Below are 23617 nucleotides of genomic sequence, written 5' to 3'. Positions count from 1 at the left end.
ACTGAAGTTTTGGTGCTATAGGACTTCAAATGAATACATAAAAGATATCTCTTTCTTAAACATTTAGTGCAAAGGTCCCTTCATCCCAAGCATGATACCCATGCATTCTGCACGACCACTTCTGCATGTGATGCATCAACGTGGCTCAGATTAGTGCTGAGGGAGAGATTTATTTTTTTTTCTGGGTAGATAGATATACAAGCCAAACTATTATGACAACTTGATAAATGTAGCTTTTGAAAATGCTTTCTGTTGTAATAATACAACAAACAACAAGGAGGCACGCTGCCAGGCATCATCCATCAGGAGGCGAGCTGCCTGGGAACAGGCACAGCCCTGGTGTCACACTAGCTCTTCTCAATCTGCCAGAGGCTCTAATGTGGCCTAAGGAGCCGAGAGAGAGAGAGAGAGAGAGAGAGATGCCCTTAAAACTGCATTTCCAAAGCAATTTTAAGCAGAATAAGAGGTAGTAGAGGCTCACATTGAAAAACAGTGCTGTAAGTTGAAGCCTTGACTTAAAAGTGTTTTTTTGGCACAGGTAACATTTTTGTAACCTCGGTTCTATAATTCAACACCTCTGCTCTATACTAATCTCTCTTTATAAAAACATTCTGAATGCTGTCCCGGCTTGGAGACTCTGATTTATGTATACAGAGAGAGTCACTAAGACTTAATGTGGAGACCAAATTCAATATAAATGGAAATGATGTAGGTTTTGGGAAAACATTCTAAGATAACATGTCCTCTGCTTGTTTGATCTTCTCTTGACCACAGGTAACTAAAGAAAGTTTCTCTGTACTTTTCAGATTCGTTTGCAACTAAGAGGCTCCAGAGCTGTTAAATTAAAATTCAGACCAAGGTAAGGATATTACAAATAGATTTTGGAATTTGTCTTGCGAGTTTCAGATTAGTTTATTTGCTATTATGAGTGTTTGGTATGTTCTAAGTTACAACTAGAAAACTCACTGACATTTTTTTTTCCAAACAAGTATGATTTTACATACCTCTGCCTGATCTTCAAAGACAGACATGCTACAACAAAGCATCGACTTGTCACGAATATGGACTGGGGTTATGAAAATGAGGAGTGTGCTCATGGAATCAAAAAAGAAAATGAAAGAACACTGACATTGCAAACCATCATGATCATGCGTAGCCTCTAATGAAGCCAGAATCTGTTCTGAGCCTACTGCTCAGACAACCCAGTGAGACAATATGCAATGCATAGCCTGAAAGTGAAAAATGAACCCCTGTGCAGGTTTTACTGGTGACCAATTTTTTGTATAATGATTACAGATTTACAGCCACTGAACACACTTATTAAGCATTCAATCTGAACCACTACTAAGCAATGCATTGTGAAAGATACAAAAATGATGACTGTCCTGACCCTTATTAAGGTTAAAATGCACAGGAGTCCAAAAGAGAACACACAACAGTATAACACATAGTTAATAACAAATAAACATGGTCCGGATACTAAAGATAGAAGAAACTGGACAAAAGGACTGGTGGATAAAAGGGAAATAGGTGCAGTATTCTATGTGGGCCATACAAGGCCCAAGAGTATCATAGAAGAAGGGAGAATTCAAGAAAGAGCCTTCCCACCTACTCCAGCTTCCCAAAGTACTATGGAGGTTCCTGTTTCAAATAGTCAATACAGTCAATTCACTCAACACTGACTGGGTACCTATTATGTGCAACGCTGGTAGATATAAAAAGGCAGGTTAAACCTGAACCCACAGTGCTAATAGTCTAAAGCAGGGGTCGGGAACCTATAGCTCGTGAGCCAGATGTGGCTCTTCTGATGGCTGCATATGGCTTGCAGACAAATCTTTAATAAAAAAAATAATAACATTAAAAATATAAAACATTCTCATGTATTACAATCCATTCATTTCCTACCGCTCATGTTCATGGTTGCGGGTGGCTGGAGCCAATCACAGCTGTCCTCCGGGACAACACCAAATTTTTATTGGATAATGCATAACGTACACGGGTCATTGTATGGCTCTCATGAAATTACTGGCAACCTCGGGGTCTCGAACCTGGGTCTTCCGCATCCCAGTCTGATGGCCTATCCACTGTGCCACTGCTTGGTCAGGCCAGGACTCTTTTAAGTTTTTAGAAAACTTTTATTTTCCTTTTGTGTAAGGTTTATTTCACTTAGCAAAATGTGTGTGAACACAAGGGTGAGTGTTAAAAATCAGTTTGGGCAAACTGTATAGCCGTGTCTTCATCACCCTCCTTATGCCATCTGATTTGGACAGTTACAGGTTTTCATTTTTCTTTTCATCTTACTTTTTAAAAATTTCAATTAAAGAACAACACCGAAATACTATATTTTCCCAGGTATAAGATGCACCGTTTTCAAAAAAATTGGGCTCTAAAAACTGGGTGCGTCTTATACAGTGGTTGTAGAATTTTTACTTGCATTTTCTGCTTTTTCACGCTTGTTTTTGAGCAATATATGAAAACAGTGATTTGTCATCAGACACAGATGGGGACAAGCTAATGAATAGGAGTTTTGACAGTGATGAGGAGTTGTATGAATTTTATGATGAATAAAACTTGAGTTCAATAACTTTATGTAATTTTTTTTTCAAATTTTGGGCCCCTAAATTAAGGTGTGTCTTATACTTGGGAGCATCTTATACATGGGAAAATACAGTAGCTTCATAAATGGCACACTCAAAGGGTAGTCTCAGCAGGTACCAGTACTCATTGAGGGGAACCCTGCTCCATAGGTCAGCCCCTGCACCGCAGCTCACCTGCCATGGTTATGGCCAGTCATCATAGTTAACCAACCTGAGGGTCAACCCCACCCACTGATGTGCCAACAGCAATCCAGGTTCAACTACAACAGGACAACACAACCTACATGAGAAACTACTGGACCACCTGGCTCAGTTGACCAGCAAGACTGTGCCACTGGGCCCCATAGGATACCTATTACATAAGGTCACCTTGTCAACACTGGGTATTAGAGGTCATTGTTGTTTCTTTATTTGCTTTTTTCTCACACAGTCTATACATTTTATCTTTGAGCTTCAGTGCCTAGCAAAGTGCCTGGTATACTGTGAGCCCTCCACAATCATATATTAGAAAAAGAAAAAATGGAAGGGAGGAAGGAAGGAAGGAAGGAAGGAAGGAAGGAAGGAAGGAAGGAAGGAAGGAAGGAAGGGGGGAAGGAAGGAAGGAAGGAAAGAAGGAAGGAAGGAAGGAAGGAAGGAAGGAAGGAAGGAAGGAAGGAAGGAAGGAAGGAAGGAAGGAAGGAAGAGGGGAAGGAAGGAAGGAAGGAAGGAAGAGAGGGAGGGAGGGAGGGAGGGAGGGAGGGAGGAAGGGAGGGAGGGAGGGAGGGAGGGAGGAAGGAGGGGTTTACAGTGAAAGAAGAAAGGGTCAAAGGAAGAGGGAAGGACTAGAACAGAAGGAAATGCTATAAGAATAATTTCAGACCATGAAGAAATGTTGGCCTCACATTGGCTTTAATTTTTGAGTCCTGAAACTGGATTAAAATCTTTCTATAATAAACCAAAGATGAAAAGTTTAAAATGAAACTAAATAGCTACCAAAGGAAAGAAACTTTGGCTCTTTTCTGTGAACATGTTTATTTTCACATATTTACTCAAAATTGTATTTGTCACTGTAATGCGTTTGGTCCCTCTGAAAGATGGTGAGGGGTGGGGACCGGGGGATTGCTGCCTTTGGCTTGAGATCCACTAGCAGGAAGGACATGCACTTTATAATACATACACACATGCCATAAGGTTTGAAAATGATCTTACATTTGCTCAGTAGCCAAAAGAGGCAAAGAATGAGAATAAAAACAAATGTGTTTTAGCAATATCAAGTCCAACTTTTCCATCTTCCCCATGAGGAAAATGTATATTATGAAACTCTAGGACTCTCACAACCTCACCCCGTACAACCCTAGAGCTGGGAATTTATGAATTATTTTGGCTAGAGACAAAAGTTCTTCAATCCGCCCATATTGTCCAGATGCCCATTGCAAAATGGGAGTCTGGAGAATCTCATTTTTCTTTAAAATCATTCATATTATGAGCAGCTTTTGCTCCTCTTCTTATCTCGCAGCAGAATGGGTTTTGAATGCAAATGCAGAGGACAAAGACTCCCCCACTACCCTCTCAGAGTCACACATTCACTTTTAGAGTTGAAGGGCACCTCAGACATTTGTTCAATATAAATGTTAATTGAATACCTATTCTGTTCTATGTACAGCCTGCTTTATATCATAGTTGAGCAAACTGAATCCCATAGAAACTAAAATCTAGTCCAATGTCACACAGCTAGAAAATGGGGGGTGTGGGGCAGGATTCAAAATTAGTGATTGAATAAGAAATAAAAGGGATAATCCAAAAAATTGGAAAATGTTTCTCTCAGAGGCAATGAAGCATGCTATCATGAGAGCCGGGTTCCCAAATATGTAACTCTCTCCCAGTAGGAAAAGATCTCTATCTTAACCAATGGGTCCTACACCAAAGCCCAGAGGTAGGGGTTGGTTCTGCAGCTACTCAAGGTTGGAATAGGTACTCATGGGCTTTGGCTGATGATCACACATAAACATGATGATGTTACTTAGCATTCTATAATTATTTTTTCTGCCTCCAGGTAAAGCATCCACCCCCTAATGTATGCAGTCCTAGTATCTCTCTCTTTTTTGCTTTTAATATCTAGTGTCTTTTTAATTTTTAATTTCAATCTCTCTCTTTCTCTCCCCACTCCTGCCATCCCATGCACACGTGCCCACACACATACACCACCATCAACACCACCACAGCCCAGCCTCAGTGGTTAAAACCAAGCAAAACACTTAGGGTTAGATAAACTCTCCTTATTTATTTCATAAATTGGGCCCAAGCAGAGAAAATAACAAAATTCAAGTACTATTCAGAAGCCTTTCTTTTTTTTTTTTTTTTTTAGGGGAACAGGGGTAATAATAGATGCTGCAGTAAAGGTGTAAAGTTAAACTCTACTCTGTGGATAAGAAATTTAATGAATCTGAGAGGAAGTGGATATCAGAAAATTTATATAGAATGTGCCAGTTACTGGGCGTTAACTTAATCCTTTACCAACAATGTGGAGGCTTCAAGGGTCATACTTGTACATAGGCTTGATAATGAAACGGAAGAAAATTTCAGAAATCTCTTAGTCTACTTGCTACTTTGGGTAGGGCGGATCTTGACTAATACTAAACAACTGGATACCTATTAAGAAAAGTTATTGCCTTAGCTCACAGTAGAGCAGGGCAATCATTACTTCTGTCTTGACATGCTGGTATCCAGGATGCAGACTGGATCACTTCATAGAAATGTGAGAAATTTAAGCATAAACAAACTTATTTATCAGAAAATTTCTTCTTTTCTTCATTATCCCAACCTCTAAATTTTCAGAGAACTGGAGACAAAGCTCATCATTTCACTGTTATCCCCTCCAAGGAAATAGCAGTTTTCATACTAGATACACATTTAAATCATTTGGAGAGCTTTTAAAAAATTATTGATGTCAGGGCTCTGCCCCCAGTAATTCTAATTTAACTGGTTTTCAGTGGGGCCCAGAAACTTGTATTGATTTGTGATCAGCTAGGGTTAAGAAACACTGCTAAAAATGCATTACCCATTTAGAGAGCTGGTGGAAACTCTCTTAGTCCTTAAAATATCTTGCAACTATAATTAGTAAAACTCAGAAAAATAAAAATAAAAAACCCAATAATTTGGTAAATTCCAAGAGCAAAGTTTGTCCCTTGGGCTTTTTATCCTTAGATAACTAGCAGCTTGCCTAATACTCAGTATGTGTTCAGTAAATACTTATTAAATGAATAAACAAAAATTGAGGCAATTCAGTCTTGGAAAGTTATGTGTTTCTAAGAATTTGTCTATTTTTTTCTAAGTGATCCAATTTGCGGCATATAATTATTATAATAGTCCTTTGTGATTCTTTTAATTTCTCAGTTATTCATTGCAATGTTTCCTTTTATATTTCTGATTTTATTTATTTGCATCTTTCTCTTTTATTCTTAGTCTTGCCAAGAGTTTCTTAGTTTTGTTTATCTTCTTGAAAAAACTCAACTCTTAGTTTACTTGATTTAAAAATTTATCCAATCTTTATTTGACTTCTGTTCTAATCATTATTTTCCTTCTTCTGTTAACTGTGGGATTTGTTTGCTTTCATTTTCCTAGTTTAGACCAGTAAGAGCAATGATAAGAAAACTAAAGCGGAAATCAAAACCTACCAACAAAGAACAGCCAGGATTTAATGGCTTCACTGATAAATTCTACTAAATATTAAAGAAATATCAATATTGTTTAAACTCTTTTAAAAAACACAGGAAGAAGAAACACTTCCAAACTAATTTTATGAGGCTAGCATCACTCTGATACCAAAGTCTGACAAAGACACCATGAGGAAAGAAAACTATAGGCCAATATCTCTAAAGAACATGAATGTAAAAAACCTTTAATAAAATCCTACCAAACTGAAGTCAACAGCACATTAAAGGAATTATGCAACCTGACCAAATAGGATTTAGCCCTATGATGCAAGAATGATATAACATATGCAAATCAATCAAAATGATACACCACATTAACAGAATGAAAGATAAAAAACACATATGTAGTTATGTTACTAGAATCAGAGAAATCAGTTGACAAAATTCAACATTCATTTATGATTAAAAAGAAAAACCTCTCAACAAAATAGGTATAAAAAAACCTTAGCTCAACACAATACAGGCCAGATATGAAGAATTCAGAGCTAACATCAAAATCAATGAAGAGAAACTAAAAGCTTTTCCTCTAATATCCAATACAAACAAAAAGGCTCACTACTACTACTTCTATATATTTGACATAACACAAGGAGTTCTAGTCAGAGTAATTAGACCAGAAAAAGAACTAAAAGGCATAAAAATTGAAAAAAAATAAAATGATTTCTGCAGGTGACATAATTATACCTACAAAACCATAATGACAACAAAAACCTGTTAGAACCAATAAATGAATTCAATAAAGTTGCAGGATAAAAATTAACATGTAAAAATTGGTATAATTTCTATGTATATATACATATTATATTACATATATTAGCATATTCTATATACTAACAACAAACTACCTAAAAAGGAAATTAAGAAAGCAATTCTATTTACAATTACATCAGAAAATAAAATACTTAGAAATAAACTTAATTATTGAGGTGAAAAATTTATACCTGGGAAACTATAAAACATTGATGAAAGAAACTAAAGAAGATGCAGATAAATAGAAATACATTCGATGCCCATGGATTGGATGAGTTAATAATATTAAAATGTCTACATTCCCAAAGTGATCTATAGATTTAATTAAATCCCAATGGTATTATTTACAGAAATAGAAAAAACAATCCTAAAATTATGAACTCCAAAAGATTCCAAATAGCCAAACCAGTCCTGAAAAAGAATAAAACTGAGGGCATCACATTTCCTAATTTCAAACTAAGTTACAAAGTTATAGTATCAAAACCAGTATGGTATTGCATAAAAACAGACATACAGATCAGTGGAGCAGAATAGAAAGTCCAGAAATATGTTTAGGTTAATTAATATATAACCATTAACTCATCTCTGACAAGGGTGTCAAGAATTCATTGTATGAAAAAATAGCCTCTTTAATAAGTGATGTTAGGAAAACTAGATATCCACATGCAGAAGAATAAAATTCGGCATTATCTCATGCCAAATACAAAAATGAACAAAAAATGGATGGAAAAATTCAATCTAAGACCTCAAACTGTAAAACTACTAGAAGAAAAACAGTGAGAAGCTTTTTTGACATTGATCTTAGTAATGAGTTTTTTGTTTATATACTATAGGCATTGTCAACAAAAGCAAAAATAGACAAATAGGACTAGATTAGACCAAAATATCCTGTACACTAAAGGAAACATTTAACAGAATGAAAAGGCAACCTATGTGAGGAAAAACAATATTTGCAAACTATACATCTGATACGGGCTTAATACCCAAAATAGAAAAGAAAATCCTATAACTCAATAGTAAATAATCCAATTAAATAATAGGCTAAGTACCAGAATAGATATTTCCTAAATGTGACATCCATATGGCCAGCACGCACATGGAAATATATGCAACACTGATTATCATCAGAGAAATGCACTTCAAAACCATGAGCTATTAGCTCTTGCCTGTGAGAAGGGCTGATACCGAAAGAACAAAAGGTAACTAGTATTGGTGAGAATTTAGAGAAAAGGGAACATTTGTACACTGTGGGTGAAAAGGTAAACTGGTAATGCCATTATGGAAAACAGTATGCAGGTTTACTTGAAAACGAAAAATATAAATATCATATGATCCAGCAACGTCACTTTTGAGTATATATGTATATCTCAAGGAAATGAAATCTCGATCTCGATGAGAGATATCTGCACCCATGTTCACTGCAACATTTTTTATAATAGCCAAGATATAGAAACAACTTAAATGTACCCTGATAACAGATGAGTGAATAAAGAATATTTGGGGTATGTGTGTGTGTGTGTGTGAAAGAGAGAGAGACAGAGAGAGAGAGAATGGGATATTATTTCATTTTAACAAAAAGGAAAATCCTGCCATTTGTGGTAACATGGAGGAACCTGGAGAACATTATGCTAAATGAAAGAAGCCAGACACAAAAAAGACAAATACTGCATAGTCTCACTTATATGTGCAAACTAAAATCATGAAACTCAGAAACAGAGAGTAGAATAGTGGTTTGCCAGGGGCAGAGGATAGGGCGAAATGAGGAGGAGATGTTGGTCAAAGGGTACAAAGTTTCAGTTATACAAGATGAAAGCGTTTTGGAGATCTAATACATCGCATGGTGACAACAGTTAACAATACTGTATTATATACTTGAAATTTGCTAAGACAACAGATTTTAAATTAAATCTCGTCACTACTCCTCCCCCTGCACCCCACAGTAATTGGTAGAGGTGGGAGAGAAATTATTTAGCTTAATTGTGGTGATCTTTTCACAAAGTATACATATAGTAAAACATCAAGCACACCTTAAATGTATATAATGTTTACATTTCAAAGATACCTCAATAAAGCAGTAAAAGGAAACAAAAATTTGGAGAAATAAAAACTTCAGAAAGGCAATTGAACTCCCTAAATAAGGAATTTTAAAATAAACAGGAAAAGACAGCCAATAGTTATAAATTCCCAATATGGCTAGTAAAGGTTATGGACACCAAACACATTTTTGACCATTTTTTATTCCAACAAACAGGTTTATGGGATAAAGCAAGCCATAAATTGGTCCCAAACATTCAGTCATTGGCCTTAGTGGATACTCCTCCTTGAAAGAAGATCAGATCTTGGAACAAAACATTCCTCTAAGATATATGACCTGGAATATTAGAAGTCCTGGTAATACATTTAGACTAGGCTGAGACCCAAAAAGTAATAGGAAGGCAACCGCAAACTCTCTTTACATAAATCCCAAAATGGGAACTCTCCTTTAACACAATGAAAAGACCACCTCATATAAAAGACATGAGTAGGCAGACCCACTCTGAACTTGTATATCTTTCCTTTAAACAAAAAACTCAAACATGTCCAACGAAAACAAGGTTGATAACATGCAATACTAGATGAAGAAAAACAGATAAATCTTGCTTTGGGGCTCACTGGAACTGAAAACTCTAAAATGTCTTAAAACAAGTCTTGTGAGCCTTAATTAGATGTTATGATAAAGATGAGATAACTCGAAAAGAAAAGAAATATTTGCTTAAGAAGCTAAATCTTAACATTAAATTTTTTTCTTTTGGTATTTATTATTATATGGTATAGAAATTAATTGCTAACTAAAGTTTATATTAGCGTTAAAAATCAGTACTTTTATGGAAGAAAAATTATCTGCAATTAAAAAAATCAGAAAAGTTATCTTACTTTTCCTTAGCTCAATTATTATGAAATGAGATGGTTAGAATGATCTTCCTCATTCTTGTGAGATAAGGCACCTTGAGATTATTATTTTCATTCGTCTGTGTTTATATTGATACCACAGTGGCAGCCATATCCCTTTGGAATAATACCATAATCTTACCTTTTTAGGCACCTCCATAGTGTGATGATTTTATCTTTTGTTTATCTAAAAACTGTATTCAACAAAAGATTTTTATTTTTTCAAAATTTATTAACTTTTAAAAAGTGTTTTTATATTTTCTAAATAGGCTATATTTTGCTCTTTGGATATATATGAAGTTGACAAGCCCTTCATTTAATCCTTTGGGACTTAACAAAATATTTATATTCTTAATGTATTAATCTACTAAACCATTCTATTAACTAATATTCATATTAATTTGGCATTTTAGTAAAAAAAGATCACAAAAGACCTTTAAACCTTCTTCAGCCACCGATGCAACAGTTGACATCACATTTAAGAGCATCAAACTATCTGATCCATCACCATTTTAGAAAAGAAGCACTTTCCCCCCCTGACCTTGGTATTGGCAAAGACGTATTATAGTGGTACACATCACTCTACAATACACTATTCTTAAATGCCTTTTGCATCTGGAACTTCTTATGGGCAAAACTGAATTAACTGGCTGAGGACAAATCTAGAGTTCTCAGAGATAGACCTTTAGTTTCAAATTAAATAAAAATGCTTAAGTAATTCAGGTGAAAGAAGGATTATTTCCACTAAAGAACACACACTAGGCAGGTCAACTAGAAAAACAAATTTGCTAAAACTGTTTTTTCAGAGTATTTAGTGGGAAATATGAAGAACTAGAAAGAGAAGCAGCAGCATTTCAGGGAGTGGGTACATTATTTAATTGCTTGAAATAAAATAAAGAACATAAAGTACAAGTAGATATAGTCTGTTTTCTAATTTAAAAAATAATGAAAGCAGACATTACATACAACTTGATGAAACAGGATTAGCAACAGCTGATTAGCAGAGTTACTCAATAAAACATAATATAATCTCATAGACATGTTGTAGAAAAATGTTTATCCAGTGTCTTCCTTCGGTGCTCAAGCCAGGGTTCTGGATAAAAACAATAATCAGGACTCCAATACCAGAAATTGGAAAAATCAACTACTGATTACTTTCGGTGAGCCTCAGAAAAAGGACAAGGGAGACGCCAAGGCAAGATTTCTGCTTAGCATCTGCTTAGATCAGTGCTTTCCCCCCAGCATCGAGCACTGCCTGTTGAGAGTGAAGGATTTAATATTTAATGCTTGCCTGTATTTTCACTCTGCTTTAATTCCATTGATTTTTAAAAAATTTTTGTAACCATCAACTACTCAGAGAAAATATTCTCTATTCAGAAGCATTAACCAAGCCTCCTTACAAGCTTCCAATCCATCAGGAAACATCACTAACTCCAGAAGTTGAGTAGTTATCTATTCAATAAAGTTGAGCAGGTTAGCTTTCTTTACAGTTCTATTATGTTGGAACTAGAATAATTATTAGCTGATAGGCTTAATAATATCAGACCTAAATGTGACCTAAGAGAGCATATGACCAGGGCTAAGAAACTGGCCTGAAAGGTTAATTCAGCAAGTGGATGGGGCTTATTTGGGTTGAATATGGATACTTACCATCAGACTTCTACACACATATTTCAGTCACTTGCTGGGGTTCTAAGACCTTTGATCTTTCCCAAGAGTATAAGGTAACTAAGCTGAATTCAGATGCCTAAATCTAGAATGCAGTGATAAGAAAAAAAAAAAAAACAACCCCGTTATGTTCATTTACCATTAAAAATAAATTAAAAAGCCACAGGAGCCAATACAATGGTCAATTGTAAAACATTCCAATTCTTCACCTTGCCTATATGGAATGGTTTTCCATGTAACAATTTTGCTTTCTGACTTTGATCCTAGGGTTGGCTAGGTGACATACTTTGGATAATGTTCATTTTTTCAAAAAAAATCATAGCTAAATTATTTATCATTGCCCCAGCACATGTTTTGACATTATTCTTTAATAGAGGTTTTGTTGTGAGATCAGCTTATGTTCAGCTGTACTATCCTGGTTCTCTTGAGACAAATGACACATGTCAATCCAGCCATTCAGTCTGTTCTTTTACTACTTCTTCAAATTCTTACTGGAAATGCCATCTGTTTGGAGGCTTGCTCCTTTCATCAAGTCCCTAAAGAATGGCTGCTCCACTCCTTTCCCACGTTTTAGCTTCCTTTCCAGCCCAATAGGTGTTCACTGAACGTACTTGAAAGTCAGTTAAAGATATGTATATACATTTATAATTTTAGAATTTCTACTCTACTTTTGCAATTCATTATAAGTAGATAACAGCTGATATCTTCTATAGTATTGTAAAGAAATCTTAACAACTGGAGTCTTAATTTACCATGTGACAAAGATGGTGTTTTTAAATTTCACATAACACCAATATTTGGTAAAATGCTGAAAGACAGAATTTTGCTTGTGCTATTAATTTATTCCTTAAGTGGCTTCTCAGTCTCTCACTCAAGAAAAGATTCTCACAATGGAACATTCACATCCCTGAGCCAGCATGAAAGTTCCCATGCCTTTCTTACTAGCTTTGTGAGACACATGTTTTGGCTCATCCCTAAAGAACACTCAGGCATGCTAATTTGAGAAACTACATAATAGGAACATTCCAAATTTGTACATTTTGGCTTTACTGATGTATGTTTATTATCAGTTAGGCCTCAGAGTGCTATCACCACGTAGCATCATGTAGTGCAGATGTAGAAGTCTGTGATGTTCAAGATTAAGAGAACAGGTGAAACATAAAAACAAGAGGTCTATTCTTTTTTTATCAGCTCAGGGATCTGGTTTGGTATGAAGCTGGCTTCTAAAGAAGATAAACAAATTTGGATACAATTCAACAGACCCATCTTGAGTGAAGACCTAAACATCAGTTCGCTAAATACCACAATTGTTCTGGTTTCTTGCAAAATATGCTCTTTGGCCATTTTCCGCAAGGTATGCCATTTCCACAGGGACCTTTATTCAGAACCAAAATGGTCCATAGTTATCAATGGATTCAGTGAAGAAACATCGTTTGAGCTCCTAATATCTGTCAGGCCCTGTGCAGGCCTGTGAGGTACAGAAGGAATAAGACTCAGACCTTGATTTCAAAAAATTCTCACTCTTATTAGAATAAGTTGACATTTTCTGGAACTTACGTCTCACTACCTTCTGCTGTTGATGAAAAGTCTAGAAGAATCAGGTTTATACTTTTTTCTTCTTTTGTTTCGTTTTATAAGAGGTAATAACTTTGATAAAACCTCCTATTTACCACATATTACACTTTTCACTGTCAAATAAAAATCTCTCACTAAAAAATATTACCAGATACTTTATATTTTATAGTTTGGAGAAAAATCTAGACCTAGACCATACAGCTCAAGAATTATTATTGTGAGTAAAAAACTTCCCATTCTAACACCTCAGGTCTTTCCCTTTCAGCTGAGAAACCCCTGGCTGCTCTCTCTGCCACCTTCATCCTTGCTCCCACTGTTCCTGCACAACTCCCATTTCATGTTCGTCCTTTCAAACCCTCTGAGAGTCAAAATCCACTCCTCATTAAACTAAGTGAATTTAGAAACTTCAGCCCTGACAACAGCTAAAAAATGAAAACAATATACCATTCATTTGCAAAGGACTTGATAACATTGGAACCAACATAAGTGTAGTATGCTATTAAGGTTCCTATTGTTGTTATTATTGTCACCATGATTGTTAAGACAGTGCAAAAACTATAATACATTATGGAGCTGAAGGTACTAGATCCATTTCTATTAATAAACTCTCCTAGTTCTAACATGAAAACACATATCAAAGTTTGCTTGGTGAGATAAATTCTATGTTGCTCATTATATAACAGTATTTAAATGCCTATCTAGAGATGCACATGTTTAGTTATTTGTACCTTCCTCTCATTCCTTCATTTGGATTTGTATTCAGCAAATGCTCTGCATAATCCCAACCACAAGAGCAGGTCTCCAACCTGCTATCTCTGGGCCTTACAGAAGCCCCCAGTAGGGACAGGACTTACTTGCTGCCGAGACAACGTCTTAGCGAGTAGGAGGCCCCTCCACCGCAGGTGCGTGAGCACTCGCTCCAGGAGCCCCAGGCGTCCCACGGGCTGTCCCTGTCCTCCTCAGAGCGGGTTGTCCTGGAGCTCTGTGAAAAACAAGAGGGTGGTTAGTGTCCTTCTCCAAAGAACCTGAAACCACATTTCCTAAACTTTTGGTGGGCTTTTCTGGGAATGAAAGCATGTATCAGAGTCTTTCTAATTTAATAATGTATATATACATTTAAGGAGAGGAATACTTAGGCTTAAGGATCCTGGCCCACAGCTGAAGGGGAAAAGGGATTGCACTAACAGAGCAAATGAAAAAGGAGGCTGAAAACAAGAGCCTGGGTTAGTAGAAGGTAAATTACAAAAAAGTCACAATTTTTCCCAGAGTTCATGAATCTTGTCTTCATCTTTGGGAATAGAGAAGCTGCTCTCAGACATGTTTCTGCTCTGAGAAACTTGACATGCATCTACCAGCACTGCTTTCCAGAACATTTTGTGCGACTGACAATTTTTTAATATACCAATGTCATTCCTAGTTTTCAGATTTGTTAATTAGAATCACTGCATGAAGTAACTCTAATAGAAAGTGACTTGAGACAGATCGACAGCTTGTTAGTGACAGGATTCCTAGTGAGACTGCATCTACTATAAGGAAGTGGTTATGTGCAGGCCTAATGTTGCACTTCACATTTCTTACACAGAAGAGTCAAAGACAAAATTTGTGCGATGATTAATAGAACAGGCTCTGGAGTTTGGAACTGTCTGGTTTGGATATAGATTCTGTTTTTTACTGTTTGTCCTTGAACAATTACCTTAATACCTCCTTACACTCCAATTTCTCTTACTATAAAACAGAGATATGTTATCATCATGCTATATCCATACATGTGCACGTGTGCACATGCACACACACACTAACATATACATATAGGAGGATTAGCTAAATGAACTTTGCATAGGGCTACTTCTAGAGTAAAGCAATAATAAATATTACCTGTAATTACTATGTTATTACAAATTGAGAATGTTATATACAAGTATATATATATATAGTTATATTATATTAGTCTGCTAGGTTGCAATAACAAAATACCAGATGAGGTAGCTTAAAAAGCAACAGAAATTACTTTTCTCATAGTTCTGGAGGCTAAATGTGTGAGGTCAGGGTGCAGTATGGTCAACTCCTGGTGAGAGCTCTCCCCAGGGTTGCAGATACCTGCCTTCTCACTGTGTGTCACATGATCTCCACTTGTGCTAACATGGAGAGTGAGGGAGCAAACTCACTGGTGTTTCTTCTAATAAGAGCACAAATGCCATCATAAGGGAACAACCCCCAGGATCTATTTTAACCCTAATTAACTCCCAAAGGTTCCATGTGCAAATTATTATCATATTGAGAGTTAGGACTTCAATATATGAATGGGGTGGAAGGAGGGGACACGTTTTAATCCACAGCAACAGTTTTACAAACAGCTAATGTAAATTGCGGTCCAATTATTTTACTGAATAAACCAAATGTGAAACTTAAACATTATAGGTGATTTTGTCTCATATCAAAGACATACATAGGACAAATATTAAAATTTGAAAACTATTCATATTTGGAACAAACAAACCATTAAGAAATTGTGCACATTAGGCACTATGACAATTTCATGTTCATTTTCTCTCTGAAGAGAGGGTGTAGGCAGTGTGGAACACTGGGAAAGCATGGGACAGGCAGCGACAGAGGGGAACCTCTCACAGAGCATGTGAAAACTTGAGATGATGGAAGTCAGGTGACCAGCAGATAGGGGCTCACAAATGGTAGCTCTTCTGAGCATTTTTCAATTACTTTCTTATGCCTTATCTGGTCAATTTCGGGTTGCATCATCAAAAAGGAGGGGCCTCTAGAAAAGAAAAGAATATTCTCTCATCCTCAGAAAACCATTTCTTTTGCAGTAATAGATTCTTTATAAATTGGCTGCTAAGGGGCTCAGTTGAACAACTGATGACTTCTTGGAAGTTTTAAAACTGGTACAGACCAAGTCAGAAACCTGGCCTCAGAATGCAGTATCAAGGATTGGCTAATTGGTGTGTGATTTAGATTCTTAAGTGTTTGAAAGGGCAGTGGGATACATAGTGGTTGAGAGCAAGGAGTGTGGACCTACTCAGCCTGGGGTGGAATACTGACTCCAGGACACCCTTGCTGAGATCTCTTTATGATTCAGTTTTGCTTTTTTTAATTAAAAGCTTTTTTCATTGATTTGAGAGAGAGAGAGGAAGAGGGGGAGGGAAAGACAGAAAGAGAAACATCCACTTGTTGCTCCATTTAGTTGTGCTCTCATTAGTTGCTTCTCATATGTGCCCTGACTTGGGATCTAACCTGTGACCTCAGCACACTGTGATGATGCTCTATTCACTAAGCTATCTAGCAAGGGCCCAGATTTTTTCTGTTTTTCAATCATAAAATGGGAATAATAAAGATACCCACATCATTGAGACATTATGACAATCAAAATAGTTAATATATAAAAAAGCACAAAAATAATCCAAATAAATGTCCATGGGTGAATGAATGAATAAACAAATTGTGATATAGACATATAATCAAATATTATTCAGCCTTAAAAAGGAAATTCTGACACGTGCTACAACATGACTAAAGTTTTGAGGCCATTAAACTAAGTGAAATAAACCCAACACACAAGGTCAAATATTGTACGATTTCACTTAGATGAGGTACCTAGAGCAGCCAAATTCATAGAGACAGATATCAGAATGGAGATTGCTCGGGGCTGGAAAAAGGGAGGAAAGGGGATGAATACAGAGTTTCATTCTGAGAAGATGAAAATCATTTGGGGGCTAGAAGGTCTTGATGGCTGCACAATAATGTGCATGTACTTAATGCCACTGAACTCTACACAGATGATGAAAATGGTAAATTCCATGTTATACATATAGCACAATAAAAAAATACATACATATATAAGTACTAAAACATAAACACTGTATAAGCATTTGACACTATTATTATTAACATTATTATTTAATGTTACTAATTAACATCATTTATAAACATATATGGGCTCTGAAAGGTTCTAGGAGGTATCCTGGGAAGGTACAAGTGCTTTCTCTCTCTTTTTTTCCTGCTGAGTTCAGTTGAGACACTGCACTCATATGGTATTATTTCCCAGTAAACCCTGACTTTCCCACAGCAGAACCCCCCCCCCAGCAACCCGCCACATTGCTTGGCCTGATACAATGACCTGCCAGTAGTTTGAGGTGGCATAGAAGGGTACTAGAAACACATTGAATATTGTAAAGCCTGGACTTTTTATTTTTTATTTTATTAAATTTTTTATTAATTTTACTTTATTGTGTTAACATGAATTCAAGTGTCCCACTCAATAGAACTCCCTCACCCCCACCCCTTTGTCTCCCATAGCCCTCGTCCCCTCTTCCCTTTGGGACTTGCTGTCCTGTTGTCTGTATCTATGTGGTGCAAAGCCTGGACTTTTTAAAGGAAGTATTTCTGGAGTTTTAAGGATTAATAGAATCAATCTCTAATCATGGCAATGTGAGATACCCTGTTTCCAGAGCTTAATTAAATAGACAATACAAAACAAAAAAACCTCTTTGCCATTTCCATGTACCACGTCTCTTCTCCATAAGCCCATTTATTAAAAAAGTTTATGTTGCATCCTTAACTCCCTTTTTGTTTGCTCTGTGTGCCTGGAAGACAGTTCTGTTGCAAGGGTACTTCCCTGATGCAACCATTTGTGTGACAAATATACAGTGTACAACCCAATTTCCTTTATTTTATTAAAATTAAATATGACTGAGATGAATACCAACATCACAAATGCTAGGGTTCATGAAGTAATTAAAATGAACAAGATGAGTGATACTATCCAAGTACTACAACTGCAAAAAAAAAAAAAAAATCACACAAGGCATTCACATGTGAACTCCATTTCCATGTGAGATAAGAACAGCAGAATGTCACATCCTGGAGAGCTTTCTCTCTGGCTACTCTGGATATTTAGGAAATAATGTATAATTGAGAATGTGTTTTTATAGATAAGCAAATTATTTTTTTTGGTTTTTTGTTTTTTTTTTGTATTTTTCTGAAGCTGGAAACTGGGAGAGACAGTCAGACAGACTCCCGCGTGAGCTCGACCAGGATCCACCTGGCACGGCCACCAGGGGGCGACGCTCTGCCCACCAGGGGGCGATGCTCTGCCCCTCCGGGGGGTTGCTCTGTTGCGACCAGAGCCACTTTAGCGCCTGGGGCAGAGGCCAAGGAGCCATCCCCAGCGCCCGGGCCATCTTTGCTCCAATGGAGCCTGGGCTGCGGGAGGGGAAGAGAGAGACAGAGAGGAAGGAGAGGGGGAGGGGTGGAGAAGCAGATGGGCGCTTCTCCTTTGTGCCCTGGCCGGGAATCGAACCCGGGACTTCTGCACGCCAGGGCGACGCTCTACCACTGAGCCAACCGGCCAGGGCCAAGCAAATTGTTTTAAACTCTGTGCTGAAGTTGCTTGATATTTTTTTATGGGCGTTGTTTAAAGAGGCATTAAAATGGGTCTTAAGGGGAGAGCTCACTGCCTAAACATCTTACCTCATGACAAGTTACAAGTTTCTGCACAAGTAGATATATCAAGGGCCACATTCCCCTGAAAGAGATTGCACGCTAACCCAGAAGTGAGTCATGGATCCATTTCTCAAACTGGAACTAACAATTCATTTCAACTGAATCCATGTTTACTGTTAGAGAAGGGAAAGTGATTTTCCTTCTCATTAACCATGACATTTGCTTATTATAGTTTTTAGAAGGCCTTCAATATAAATAATGTTTGTGCCTGGTCCATGTGAAACGCATGCTTATTTCTGTATTACTTTTTTTTTTGAATGTGCAGTCCTCTTTATTCCACAGTAGCATTTTTAAAAGTGAAACTTTGTGTTTTTTTTGTTTTTGTTTTTGTTTTTTTTTCTGAAGCTGGAAACAGGGAGAGACAGTCAGACAGACTCCCGCATGCGCCCGACCGGGATCCACCCGGCACACCCACCAGGAGCGAAGCTCTGCCCACCAGGGGGCGATGCTCTGCCCCTCCGGGGCGTCGCTCTGCCGCGACCAGAGCCACTCTAGTGCCTGGGGCAAAGGCCAAGGAGCCATCCCCAGCGCCCGGGCCATCTTTGCTCTAATGGAGCCTTGGCTGCGGGAGGGGAAGAGAGAGACAGAGAGGAAGGAGGGGGGGCGGGGGTGGAGAAGCAAATGGGCGCTTCTCCTATGTGCCCTGGCCGGGAATCGAACCCGGGTCCCCCGCATGCCAGGCTGATGCTCTACCGCTGAGCCAACCGGCCAGGGCAAAAGTGAAACTTTGAATTGCATGTAGTAAGAGAAACTGAAGCAGAAGAAAATAAGAAATAGATAATGAATCATCTAAAAGCAATGATGATTCCTTTTGAAACCCAAAAGTTTTAAAACATCTGAGGTTTTCTAAAACATCCTGGCAATGTTTCTCTATTCAATTTCCATCACATAAATGTAATATTATAATCTCAACATCTCGGACACAAAGTCATGGATGCTATCAAAACACCGTGATCAAGAGATTATCCCTGACCCTACTGCGGGAAATTTAGACAACAGCGTCAGAGGAGGTGATGGTTTTGACCTACTTATTGGCCGAGAACTAAAAGCAACCATAAAATTCTGTATGTAAGCCAATGCTTAACCAGTAGGAGATTTATTAGAAAAGTTCAAAATGGCATCTGATATTGAACTTGAGGGAAAAGTCCATCATCCATCCCATTCTTAATGCAGCACTTAGTTTCCGTCATAGCCACCGGATGAGTTAGAATACAACTGGCACCTCACTGAGCCAGTATTTCATAAATCCAGCAAACACTAAAAGAATAAAGGCCGGAGTCTTGGATATATGATTCTATTAAAATCAAATTGAATTCTTCCCTTGAGTTATTCATTTTAGAAAAAGTCTAGCTATTTCTAGTACTTTGGTGCCACATGATAATCTTTGAATATAGCATGGCTGATAACTTCTAAAACAACTACTTGTTAAAATAAAACTCATCAATCAACTCTCCAGTTCCATTCACCCATTACTCCTGGTCAGTTAAGTGGCTCTACACCTCAGTCAATGCCAATTGCATGCAATATACAGGCATGCCTTGCTTTATTGTGCTTTGCTATATTTCACTTCACAGATGAATTTTTAGCAAATTGAAAACAAAACCCTCTACTAGCAAAAAGATTACAACTCTCTTTACTGACATACCCTCTTTATTGTGATGGTCTGGAACTGATCCTGCAATATCTTCGAGGTATTTCTATAGGTTGTGGCCATGTTTCATTAAATACTTCCCAGGAATATTAGAAGAAGATTAAAAAAGCTTCTTTAAACCCATCAACCTCATGATGGTTATGATTTTCTCACCATCACTGGCTTATCTAAACGTGGTTTTCATCTGATAGTTTTGTGGTTGATTTCAGAGCCAAATGCAGCAATCAAGTCTCAGGTGATCAGCTTTATGCCTGACAGCTACAAGTAGTTAAACACTTTGAGTGATCACATGAAACAACAGTTTCTCTGCATCTCACTGCCTCGCAGACACTTAACCTTAGAATGACCTCCCTTGACCGCTTTATCCAGAAACCACATTCACTGGAACCTGGACAGGTTATCAAGGACTTATGAAAGATGTTATAAGATGAAGCACAAATTAGCAATAAAAAGACTCTCTGGTAATATTTGCTCAGATACGCACATACACACATACACAGAGTACTTGGAAAATATTTTTTTTCCAAATGTTGTAACAAGAGGTCAAGCTACATTGAACTAAATGAAAAGAAAAGTAAGTGCTGAGGAAATGGATGATAGGGTTTGTAAAACTGAAATCATACAACAGATGAGGTTATAAGCAAAGTGTTTTGCAGACATCAACAGATCCTCAAAAGTAGCAAAATGGGTATGGGACAAGGCAAAGAACGATTCTTACTGTTTCAAGATCAGCATGAAGCCACCTGAATCTCTGGTTTTTCTCTCCTCCCAGACAGATAGCATGTAGCTTAAGCCACCTGGAGCTGTGTGTGACTGTGTAAAATGGATGTCACACAACTCCAAATTAAAAGGAGGGATAAGTCCTCTGGTGGTGAGGGAACCAGGCTTCCTGTGGCGTGGCGCGCAAAGTGGAGAAATCTATACACAGAAACATCCTGTCCATGGACCAAGCTTTGGAAGTGAATTTTCAGATTCCATTTTTAGCTCCCCTACACACATCAGGTCTCTACAAATCTTATCTAATCCTTGGCTCCTTTAACAACTTGGAATGTCAGGTTCTGCCGCCAACTGTAGGTGCGTGGTAGGGGTTGTGATTCCTTGCTCCTGAGAGCTTACAGACGTTAAGCAGTAACTGGGCTCTTGTAAAAGTCCATTAGTTTTTTGATGTACTTTCTTAAAGAGCTGAGTATGTGGATACTGAGGCATGAGCCTTCCCAGATATTTGTTGCTGGCTTTGCTGAGGAAATTCGGATCATCTGGTTCTTATCACAGCTGCACTGCTGAGGGATATGATGAACTGCCAGTGACACAGAGCACGGTCTTTCAGAGGCCACTGCCTGAAGCCTGTCCCCTGCTACCGAAGAGAAAAGTCAATCCTGTAACACGGTGTAAAAGCTATCGGGGCACAGAAGGCCTTCTGCGTACCTGTCCCCCTTTCCCTTATTCTGTGCGCATGCGTGCGCACGCTCCTCTCATATGCTTGTAGGACACTTAATGTGCCCCTCCGCCTGGAGGGTTGGTGTTGAGGGAAAATGCTGGGATTTACCAAGGACTGATGTGCCACAAAGTGTTCCAGAATTTACACAAATTAGCATATTTAACAATCACAATGAGCCATGTCAAGCTAGAAAAAAAATTTCCCCTATTTTACAAAGAAGAGAATTGAGGCTCACAGAAATTGATCAACCTGCATCGTGGTGCAGGAGAAAAAGCAGACCTGGGAGTCAGGCCGACTTTAATAGTCCTGTACTAAAACTTGGGCACATTGTCAGATGCATTTGAGCCAGTTTCTTCATCTGTAAAATGGGAACATTGATACTTCTCTTACTAGGGTGAATATGAAGATAAACTGAGAGAACATATGTAAAGTACCTGGTGTAGTTTCTGGCATATTAGTGTTAATTATTTTATCTCTCTACTCATGTCACCAATACACATGCGCACCACCTGTCACACAGCTAGTACCTGGCAGAGCCAGGTTTTATACCATATCTGACCATCTTTTGCTTAGCTTCAAATTTTGACCTCCCACCCTGGCTGGTTGGCTCAGTGGTAGAGCGTTGGCCTGGCGTGAGGGAGTCCCGGGTTCGATTCCCAGCCAGGGCACACAGGAGAAGCGCCCATCTGCTTCTTCACCCCTCCCCCTCTCCTTCCTCTCTGTCTCTCTCTTCCCCTCCCGCAGCGAGGCTCCATTGGAGCAAAGTTGGCCAGGGGGCTGAGGATGGCTCCATGGCCTCTGCCTAAGGCGCTAGGTGGATCCTGGTCGGGCGCATGCGGGAGTCTGTCTGACTGCCTCCCCATTTCCAACTTAAGAAAAAATACAAAAAAAAACCCCACTTTTTTATACTTTCCTTTGCATTTTAAACAGTATTAATCAGTACCTGATTTTTAAAATAGAACAGCAACTAATGTTGCTGCTTTAAAAAAAAATTATTTTGTCTCCAGAATTCTTCCCCAATCTAGAAATAACAACTTGGAGATGTAATTAAGACAGCTTCATAACTTTTTAGTAAACAAAAACCGGACTCGGCTCAATTCAAATTCTTCAGTAAGATTTTCCTTTCAGAACTATGATAACTTGATATTTTTGTATTCTATCCAAGGACAAGGCTGGATTACAGCTCATCTAGGAAACTGCTGAGAAACTTCAGGGCATTTTAGAGAGCTCCACCAGAACATAATTTCACAGCCAGTTGAATTAAAATCAATAATTGCTAATATGGGCAATGATTAGTATTCAGGAAATTTGCAACTGGTCATGGAATATTTTGAGTCCACTTATCTCAAGGAAAGGCATAGTAAAATATTCTATCACTGTCAGTTTCTATTACTTTAAAAGCATAAACATAGCAAATAGATAGGCTCTACTTTGTTGTAAACTAACAGAATATTAATATAAATACCACTATGCATTTTTTTCTGATTGAGAGTTCAAACTAAGTTTGGATGAAAATAGGTATACATATATACATATGTGTGTGTGTATATAATATATATATATACTGTGTATACATATACATATTTGTGTGGGGGCATAGCTTATATAGACTATTATCTATCTATCTATCTATCTATCTATCATGGAAGATTTAGAGATTTAGAAATAGTTTGTCAGCCTGGTTTTCCATTCCCACTATATTAATTTGCTTTATAGCAATAAGTCACATTGGTAAAACTAGGGGCTTCTCAATTAGAAGGCTGAAAACAATGATTCCATTTTTTACAAAGAAAAATTGTACAAT

General features: G+C 37.7%; 1 protein-coding gene across 5 annotated transcripts in view; it reads right to left on the bottom strand.

The window, feature by feature from the left end:
* Positions 1–23617, bottom strand: part of ADAMTSL1 (ADAMTS like 1) — a 1054626-nt gene that overhangs the window by 426299 nt on the left and 604710 nt on the right. For all 5 annotated transcript variants that reach the window (XM_066257319.1, XM_066257321.1, XM_066257318.1 and 2 more), the window contains one exon: positions 14065–14192. In XM_066257319.1, the coding sequence (XP_066113416.1) occupies positions 14065–14192 (128 nt within the window). The remainder of the gene's footprint in view (positions 1–14064; positions 14193–23617) is intronic.

The sequence above is a fragment of the Saccopteryx bilineata genome, chromosome 2 (genome assembly GCF_036850765.1).
Source record: "Saccopteryx bilineata isolate mSacBil1 chromosome 2, mSacBil1_pri_phased_curated, whole genome shotgun sequence".
NCBI lineage: Eukaryota > Metazoa > Chordata > Mammalia > Chiroptera > Emballonuridae > Saccopteryx > Saccopteryx bilineata.
Note: the sequence above shows the minus strand (reverse complement) of the source record. Positions and strands in the feature narration are given on the sequence as shown.